General features: G+C 43.3%; 1 protein-coding gene across 1 annotated transcript; it reads right to left on the bottom strand.

The window, feature by feature from the left end:
• Positions 1-1,355: 1,355 nt before the first annotated feature.
• LOC142313149 (uncharacterized) lies at positions 1,356-9,468 on the bottom strand. The gene is made up of 3 exons (XM_075352138.1): positions 9,336-9,468; positions 8,824-9,252; positions 1,356-5,084 (listed from the first exon to the last, which is right to left on the bottom strand). Exons 1-3 carry the CDS (start codon positions 9,466-9,468, stop codon positions 4,504-4,506), a joined length of 1,143 nt encoding a protein of 380 aa, XP_075208253.1. The 3' UTR covers positions 1,356-4,503.
• Between the last annotated feature and the right edge of the window lie 829 nt (positions 9,469-10,297).

Here is a 10,297-nt window from a genome sequence, read left to right as displayed (position 1 = left end):
TTAGGAACATCCCACTGCTTCTGTTAGTGTTGTCCGATAAATAGGGGATTGCGGTTAGCTTAGTTTCCAACTAATCTTGTGGTTTTGATTTTTCCTGATTTATGGGATTTTTTGTGATTGTCCACGGTTACCAGTTCATAAGTTTCCCTTCCATTCCCTTTCGCCGTGAGCTTGGTACTTCCCCATACCTAGCGTGACACTAGGATGCAGTATGGTTCAATTCTCCCCTCACTATTTTTGTGTGAAATGTCTACACTTCTGCCTCAACTACAGAGGTTCTGATGCAAAATCATCACATGTAGACAATAGAGAAAGCTAGGTATGAAGAATATATATTTTACAAGCATTTTTTAACAAAATAACAAGCTTTGAAATGCAATTTTATACAATGTATACAATATGATAAACTTCAGAGTTCCTATCTCCAATCTGGGGCTTCGCTTTTTAGTAAACAAAGCAGTGGGAAACCTGAAATTAGTGAATTATCTAAATATAATTCAGTATCAAAACCTTTCACAAATGTTCCTAAAGGCTCTCGAAATGCCCAACTTACTAGCAGAGTTGAGCCCGAATTTCCATTGTTTGGTATCTCAGTGTGTAGAGCGGGATCCCACAAATCTCTGCAGCTGCTCTAAGCATGACACATTGCTCTCTCACCTAATCCAGCGCGGTCACATAGTCTTTTAAGATTTTACTGAACTGCTTAAGAAGGATGCCGCAGCGCTGGGGTCGTAGAGCTCAATCTTTCACTGTGTGATCTCACTGAGTGATCACTGAGAGTTGTGGGATCTCACACCCTGGAAGTTTCTTTTGGGGGACATTAGGGACACTATTAAAAGTTGTTAGAGAAGTTTAGTGAAAGAGAGTGGTGCCTGAAATAGATTCACAGACTAAAAAACTCCTTAATTTTATAACATTTAATTTTATTAACAGAAGCAATCAGATAAAAAACGCTTCCACAGTATGTAGCAAACAATCCATTTAGTGCCAAACAATCAATAGAGACATATATCCCCCTTCTGATTATATCCCTATGTGTTTCCCCTATTTAGGAGCAAAAAACAAAACAAATGTCAATTAGGCATAACAAAAAAATATCCCTAAACAGTCCAATCGTCAAGGGTCCTACAGTCAAGATCCCTAAAGACAACTCTTTACCCTAGATTAGTTGATTCTGTGTTGAGATATAGTTCTGAATATATTGCCAATTACTATATTTGTGAGGAGGTTGTGATATTATCAACCCTCAACCCCTAATCGACCCCATATGTGGGGATATATGCCTCTATTGATTGTATGGCACTAAATGGATTGTTTGCTACATACTGTGGAAGTGTTTTTTATCTGATTGCTTCTGTTAATAAAATTACATTTTATAAAATTAAGAAGTTTTTTAGTCTGTGAATCAGTTTTAGCTTTCCTTTCATCAGTTTTTTGCGAGAATTTTTGGTGCCTGAAATAGTCAGACAGATTCACAATAATTTGTGCCCTTTTAGGCCTTGTGCGCACTAGACGGAATTTCCCGCATGTTTCGCTACAGAAAATGTTCATAACCTTTCTGCAGTGATTCACCAGCAAATCCTATGGGAAAAAAAAATCCTGTGCGCACTAGGCGGATTTTGACAGCTGCATGTTTTGCAGCGGGATTCCCGCAGCAAAAACAATTGCATGTCACTTCTTTTACGCAGGTAGCTGCGGGATTTCACTCCATTGACTGTAATGTAATTGTGAAATCCCGCAGGGAATAACGCAGGCAGCAAATTCTGTGCGTTTCATTGCGTTTTCCTGCATTATTCCCTGCGGTATTTCGCGTTTTCGGGACATAATGTTCATCACTGCGGTTTGCAGGGAATTGATGTCATTATGACAAGAAGAGGAAGTGGAGCAGAGAGTAAACACACACACATCACACTCAGACACAGACATATAGAATACACATACAAATCAAACGTACATATAAAAATAAAAAAACAAAAAGAAAATGCGGGCTCCACCATATTTTTACCGTCCAGCCGAGGTGAACACACAGCGGCGGCCCGGTATTCTCAGGCTGGGGAGGGTGAGGGCCAGGGTTAATGCCCCCCCTCCCGCAGCCGAGAATATCAGCCCGCAGCTGCCCCAGGACTGTCACATTCATTATGCGACAGTCCCGGCGTGTCCCCGGCTCTTCCAGATTGCCGTGATGCGGTGGCAATCAAGGTAATAATGAGTTAATCTCAGAGCATCGCTGCCACTAAGTCCAGGCTTAATCATGGCAGCATCTATGAGACAGTTTCCAACCCGTAAGTTAAGTGAATAAACACACACCGAAAAATCCTTTATTTTAAATAAAATAGCAAAAAAGCCCCCTCTTTCACTCCTTTATTAACCCCCACCCAAACACACAGCTCCGGCGTAATCCACGCAGGTCCCACGACGCTTGCAGACTGCTGCAGCCGCGTCTGATACACTGTCACACGTAACGAGACTGCAGAGGTAACCACAGGTCATTTCTCAAGGTCGGTATGTGAACACATTACCGGTCGTGAGAACTACAGTGCGTCCTCACAGGGACTCTATCTATTGATTATCTATCCTTCTATCCATCCATCTATCTATCTATATATCTATCCATTATCTATCTATCCCTCTATCTATCCATCCATCTATCCATCCATCCATCTATCTATATATCTATCCATTATCTATCTATCTATCTATCTATCCCTCTATCTATCTATTATCTATCTATTATCTATCCCTCTATCTATCTATCCATCCATCTATCTATTATCTATCTATCTATCTATATATCTCAAAAGGAAATTACCTTTTTTTTTCAATGTGCTTTATTGCATTGAATGCATTAAAACACATGTACCAACCCGCGGAAAAAACGCACCAAAACCGCTACAAAACGCATGCGGATTTCGGTGCGTTTTGTTTCCATTTTTTTCCACGGGTGCGGAAATCTTTCAGAGCCTGCGGAATTTTCTTAACAAAATTCCATTTTCTAGTGTACTTAGGGCCATATATATGATTTTGACAATTGTATAGGAAAGGGGGTGTCTCTCATAGTCTGAATGCTCCTGACTGTGGCTGGAGGGGTGGCAGATGAGAAGTGGGTCACAGGAGGCAGGAACCAGCGCTGGGGTTATCAGTGTGCCGCTAATAACGAAAGTGAATAGTCACTGCTGCTCACTCTTATAATCCAATCTACCTCTAGGCACTGAAACCGCCATCGAGGAATGGACGGAATTATGGGCATGGCGAGCCGTGTCTATTTATTCTCTTTAAGAACGGGCACACATGATCACCCAGCCGCCAACGTAATGCTGTGGCTGGATGATCACGTTTGTCTACTAATAGAGAATGAATATTCACTGCTCCCCAAGTCCATAATCTCGGGTGTGTTGAGCAGTGAATATTTCGGCAGCTGATGTCTGCGTGTAACTGCAGGTGCATGGCAGTGACGTCATGCAATGCTTCGCTTACACACTGAACTCACATGCCAGCATAAAAGACAACACCGCACTCTGGGGGAGCAGAGGGATGGTGAGTATAATCATTTTTTTTATGTCTGCAGCGTGATGAGGGACATATATGCCAGGATGACAGGAGGTGCACACACATTATTAGTACAACCTGCAGCCTAAGAGCTAAAGGGGCCAATTTTCACCTGTAAATACCAAGATCGGGATTACATATACCAAAATAAGGGACATATATTCCAGAATGGGCCCAGGATGGGAATCATATATACCAGGAAGGGCCCAGGATGACAGCCACATATACCAGGATGATTGCCATACATACCAGGATGAGAAACATACATACCAGGATGAGAATCATGTGTACCAGGATGAGAATTATGTGTACCAGAATGAGGGCCATAAATACCAGAATGAGGGCCATATATAGCAGGGCAGGACAAAGATGGGGAACATATATACCAGGAAGAAGGACATATACACCAGGATCAGAGACACATAAAACTGGAAGGGGCCCAGGATGGGGGACATTAGTACAGAATTGTGGGATATTACCCCCATAAGTGTCAGCAGCAGATTCCCCCCCATAACAGTGCATTATGACTGCATTTTTTGCTTCAATTGGTTTTTTTTTCCCATTCCCCCCTCTAAAACCTAGGTGTGTCCTATGGTCATAATAATACAGTAAGTTTAAAAAGAGAGAAATTGGTGCTTTTCCTGACCAATTCTTACTGGAGCAATTGATTTTTGGATAAAACCCTTTGACTCATGGTACATCATAATGCCTTCTCCCATGCGACTTCTCTGACAACAGAACCTGACTAATGATAAAAACATTTGCCAAATTCCGAATGCAAGAATGGCTCCTCTACTGTGTGGCTTTTCTCATGGTCGACAAGAATTGATATACCAGCAAAACATTTCAAATATTCACAACATGAAAAAGGTTCCTTCCCTGTGCAGCTTCTTCAGATGTTTAACGAGATCTGATTTCTGAGAATAACATTTTCCACATTCAGAACATAAAAATGGTTTATCCCGTGTGAAACTTTCCATGGTCAACAAGAGTTGATTTTCTAGTGAAACATTTTCCACATTCCAGGCATGAAAATGGCTTCTCCCCTGTGTGAGATCTTTGATGCACAACAAGATTTGATTTCCGAATAAAACATTTCCCACATTCTGAACATGAAAATGGCTTCTCCGCGGTGTGAGATCTTTGATGTCTAACAAGTTCTGATTTCTCAATAAAACATCTCCCACACAATAAACATGAAAACGGCTTTTCCTCTGTGTGAATTTTCTGATGTCTAAGAAGGTGTGATTTCCAAATAAAAGGTTTCCTACATTTTGAGCATGAATATGGTTTCTCCTTTGTTGGAGCCGTTTCATGTTCCACATCCCTTCTGTAACTTTGATTTTGCTTACAATTCTGTGATAAATGGGAATTTTGGACTTGTTTGAAAAGATCAGATGATAGAGCTTTCCAAGGTAGGGCTGGAGGTATATCTGGGACAACAGCATGCTCTTCATATGTATCATGTGGGACACTGTGATCGTTTGTTTTAAATTCTGAAGATATTAAATTTCCATCTGAACTCCCGATACAGTTATCTGCTAAAAAAAACCACAATGTTATTATTTTTTAATGATATTATCTTGATAATTTTTTTTTAAAACCATAACATTAGAAATTAAATTAGTAAAAAAAAATTTCTAAATTTTCAATTTTGAGATCTAAAGGGGGCTTTACACGCAGCGATATTGCTAGCGATGTCGTTGGTGAAAGCACCTGCCCCCGTCGGTTGTGCGTCACGGGAAAATCGCTGCCCGTGGCGCACAACATCGTTAGGAGCCGTCACACGGACTTACCTGCCTAGCGACGTCACTGTGGCCGGCGAACCGCCTTCTTTCTAAAAGCCGCTTTTCACGCAACGACATCGCTAACGAGATGTTGTTGGGGTCACAGAATTCGTGACGCACATCCGGCCTCGTTAGGGACGTCATTGCGTGTGAATCGCAGGAACGACCGTTAACGATCAAAATTACTTACGTTATCGTTGATTATTGACGAGTCGTTCTATTCCCAATTATCGTTGCTGTTGCAGGACGCAGGTTGTTCGTTGTTACTGCGGCAGCACACATCGCTATGTGTGACACCGCAGGAACGAGGAACATCACCATATCTACGGCCGCCGGCAATGAGGAAGGAAGTAGGTGGGCGGGATGTTCCGCCCGCTCATTTCCGCCCCTCTGCTTCTATTGGGCGGCCGCTTAGTAACGTCGCTGTGACGCCGCACGAACTGCCCCCTTAGAAAGAAGGAGGTTTGCCGGCCACAGCGATGTCGCTAGGCAGGTAAGTACGTGTGACCGTTCTTAGCGATATTGTGCGCCACGGGCAGCGATTTGCCCGTGACGCAAAACCGACGGGGGCGGGTGCTTTCACCAGCGACATCGCTAGCGATTTCACTGTGTGTAAAAGTGCCCTTAAGGGGGCGGTCTGTGTGGCGTCACTAAGCGGCCGCCCAATAGAAGCGGAGGGGCGGAGATGAGCGGCCGTAACATCCCGTCCACCTCCTTCCTTCCTCATTGCCAACGGCCGCAGGTAAGCTGTAGTTCGTCGTTCCCGAGGTGTCACACATAGCGATGTGTGCTGCCTTGGGAACGACGAACAACCTGCGTCCTCAAGAATCAACGATTTTTGGAAAACGAACGACGTGTCAACGATGGACGATTTGGTCAGTATGTTCCATTGTTAATGGCCGCTAGTTGGTGTCACACGCAACGACGTCGCTAACGATGCTGCATATGCGTCACGGAATCCGTGACCCCGGTGATATATCGCTAGATACGTTGTTGCGTGTAACGGGGCCTTAAGAGTTACATTGTTGTTAATTCGGACCTCCCATTCCTGTCTGCAAGATATCTCTCCAGTAGCACCATTTCTCTGGAATGTGCTACAGTAAATAATCTGATTGATTATCACAATGTGACTGCAGGATAACAAGGGAGAGGGAGCACCTATACTGTCCCTCACGCTAGAGGACCCAAAACTATTCCTAACCTCTGGCTTACCCCTGAAGGTGGAGATGCCGGTCTTACTATTCTCCTGACCAGATCTAATCTGTTATCCCTCCAGGGAAGAAAGGGGCAAAAGTATGATGGAAATAGATTAAGATATACGGGAAAATCAAAATTCACACACACTGCAAACTCACAGAAATAGGCAATGAGGGACTAAGGAGAAAACAAGAGGAGGAAGGCAGCAACAAAAAGACAACAAGGGTTAACACCACAACCGCTCACAGTAATAATGCACAATGACCACCCGTAAGTCTGTTTCACAACACCCCACCAAACCAGTATAGGTAAACTATAGCTGGCATTAATGGAATAGTCCAGCCAGCATATCCTGGTGGGAAGCGAATGACACACAGCATATGATCAAATTAGCAAGCAGCTCAGCAGAGATTAACTCTTGCTAGCCTGCTTAAGTCTGTGGTTTGCCTGCGTCTCCCTGCGCTGCTCACAGACATCAGAGACGTTAGCAGGCAGAGTGCCAGAATCTAGTTTCCACAGCCATGATAGTTGAAAAAACCTGCAAAAATCTCCGTATAACATTGATCCACAACATAGACAATTTTAAAGAGATTTTTTTCGAAGATAAAAATAAAATCGTTAGAGATAGATGCCGGATATTTAACGGGGTTGTCCTGGACTGTAACGTTGATGACCCATCCTTAGGCTCTGTAACCAAAGCAGGTAGCAGAGTCTTGCGGTCTGTGCACATAAACATTAGGGCTCCAATTCATCAAGACCGGTGATAAACACTGAAAAATGACGTGAGGGACTGGAGTGAGATTTCTGGCATAGGGAACGCTGCAGTTTGTTACAAATTAGAGAAGCGGTGGCATCACATCCCCATTCTGGTTAAAGCTCGTTAAAATTGGTGTGAAACCTCCAAAAGTCGCACAATTTTTTCACAACTCTGTGTTGCACAAAAATGTTTGAGAACTTTTGAAGTGATTTATGCCAGAATTCTGCCATAATTGCTTTGATGAGTCAGGGTCTAGGTGTCAAATCTCTTTCTGTAGGTGTCTCCATTCCATCCAGGGTAGGTTGCCAGTAGTTCACATTCTCTAAAGCAATAATTTTATTAGAAACTGGCTGTAGTACATGACGTTGCACAGGATAGTAACTGTCCCTCTCCCAGTCTCTGTCTGTCTGTCTCTTTCCCTGTCTGTCTTTTTCTCTGTCTGTCTCTGTCTTTCTATCTCTTTGTCTGTCTCCGTCTCTTTCCCTGTCCGTCTGTGTCTGTCTGTCTCTTTTCCTGACTGTATTGTGACACGCCAATATTACATTCAAGGGTGTGGCTGCGCATTTTAACACGCCATCATTCTTCTGAAGTTCTGGCTGCATTGTGGCTCCCAGCTTCATTGACTTTCATGGAGGCACCTTTTTGGGAAATAACTGTAAAGCATAGGGTTAAAATTTACCCTATGACGTCTATAATGTTCCCTGAGTCAAATTGGGTGTTTGTGAAAGATTTTGTGACTGTACACGCAACGGTGCGGATTCCTTTAGCGGACACACACACACACACACACACACACACATTTATATATTAGATTATTTGGTAGTTGCAAACTTTAGCATTTCAGTGTGCAGCTATAACTCTTTTTTCTATTATCTATCTACACACACACCACCTCGTCTCCTCTTCAGCTTTAGACTCCTGCAATTAAGAGACATTTGGTCACATGACATGATGTCGAAAAGGTCCATAAGCAGTCCTATAATCGGTATATAAACACTGGGACCTCTAGGAGAATGGGGCCCTGTGAACTTGCCCAGTTTGCTCTCCCTTCCCCCTAATGCCAGTCCTCTATGCCAGTCTGTCTTCTGTTCAGTTCTTTTAGATTCCTGCAATTAAGACACGTTTGGTTACATCATGTCACATATAATTGAAGTCATCAAAGGTCCTTTAACAATTAGCCTCAGAATATAACTGATGGGGTCCCTAAGAGAGTGGGGTTCCTGAAAAATTGCACAGTTTGACACGTCCTAACGCTGGCTCTGACTGTAAATAGGGCTTATTTTTCAAGCGTTCTCCACAAATCCCATAAAACCATGCTGGGTTTATTTTTGGGGTAGGTTTTTTTTTTCAGGGAAATAGAGTATTCATGAACCCTCTGTAAATTTTTGAGTTGCCATCATAACGATATCGAGAAGGCACTAGAAACAACAGAAGAAGCAGAAACAAAGAAAATACAGCTGAAAAAAAACAGAGCAGAAAGCCTAAAAATGTAAACACAAAATTGGTGCAGAAAGTACATGAGTAGATATCACTTACTGGATAGAACTGGAGGAAACACATCCTGAGGAACATCGGGAGCTTCTTGTTTACAGTCCTGTGGGAGAAGAGGACGGGGACATCTCTCTGGTGTTGTCCTATTACTGGATAGAACTGGAGGAAACACATCCTGAGGAACATCGGGAGCTTCTTGTTTACAGTCCTGTGGGGGAAGAGGACAGGGACATCTCTCTGGTGTTGTCCTATTACTGGATAGAACTGGAGGAAACACATCCTGAGGAACATCGGGATCTTCTTGTTTACAGTCCTGTGGGAGAAGAGGAGGGGGACATCTCTCTGGTGTTGTCCTCTTACTGGATAGAACTGGAGGAAACACATCCTGAGGGACATCGGGATCTTCTTGTTTACAGTCCTGAGGGAGAAGAGGACGGGGACATCTCTCTGGTGTTGTCCTCTTACTGGATAGAACTGGAGGAGACACATACAGGGACTGAATTCATTCCTTACATACAGATAATTATAGGCCGTGTGTATTTAGTCCTGTCTATTACCTGGTGATGTGAGGGGCTGGGGATCCACTATCATGACGTCCTTGTACAGATCTTTGTGTCCTTCTAAATACTCCCACTCCTCCATGGAGAAATAGACGGTGACGTCCTGACACCTTATAGGAACCTGACACATACAATGATACCGTCACCCCCGATCCCTTCATAGCGTTACTGTATAATCTCCCAGCATTCCCAGCAGTGTCACCTCTCCAGTCAGCAGCTCAATCATCTTGTAGGTGAGTTCTAGGATCTTCTGGTCATTGATGTCCTCATGTATCGGGGGGTGAGGTGGAGGCCCCGTGATTGGGCTCAGGGGTCTTCCCCATCCCTCAGACACAGGGGCCTGACAGCGCTCACTAGAGGTCTTCTTCACTACTGTGTAATCCTGGTTATGGAGAGACACAGTAATAAATCTCACTCCAGACATTTCCAGAGTCCTCACCTCTCCAGTTCTGTCCATCTGTTATTCCCATAGATAAGAATGATGTAATGTGACGTCATCAGAATCTCTCACCTCTCCAGTAAGCCGGAAGAGGATCTCTAGGGTGAGGTGTAATATCCTCTCCGCCATCTTGTCCCTGCCAATATCCATCCTTCACGGGGCAATCAGGAGAATTTTATTATATAGAAGATCTCCACTGAGAGGACCCGATATTATAAGGACCTGAATGGGAAGGACATGAGCCGATATGTAAAATACTGCAGATAATAAGGGAGGTAAGATATCACTTGGGTAGGAATAAAATTCAACATGAAATGTGCTATGTAAATAGTAAAACCGACCCATAAAAGTAGCACATTATTTTTATAGCAATATAAATACAATGAAAAGTGATGAATTATCCATATTGCACCTAGAATGGAATCAATGACAATGTCGGCTCATCAAGCAAAAAACAAGTCCTCACTCAACTCTATCAACGCAAAAACAATAATGTTACCGGTGTCGGAAAATGGCGACA

Source organism: Anomaloglossus baeobatrachus, chromosome 5 (genome assembly GCF_048569485.1).
Source record: "Anomaloglossus baeobatrachus isolate aAnoBae1 chromosome 5, aAnoBae1.hap1, whole genome shotgun sequence".
Taxonomy (NCBI): Eukaryota; Metazoa; Chordata; class Amphibia; order Anura; family Aromobatidae; genus Anomaloglossus; species Anomaloglossus baeobatrachus.
This window is presented reverse-complemented; position numbering and strand designations above follow the sequence as displayed.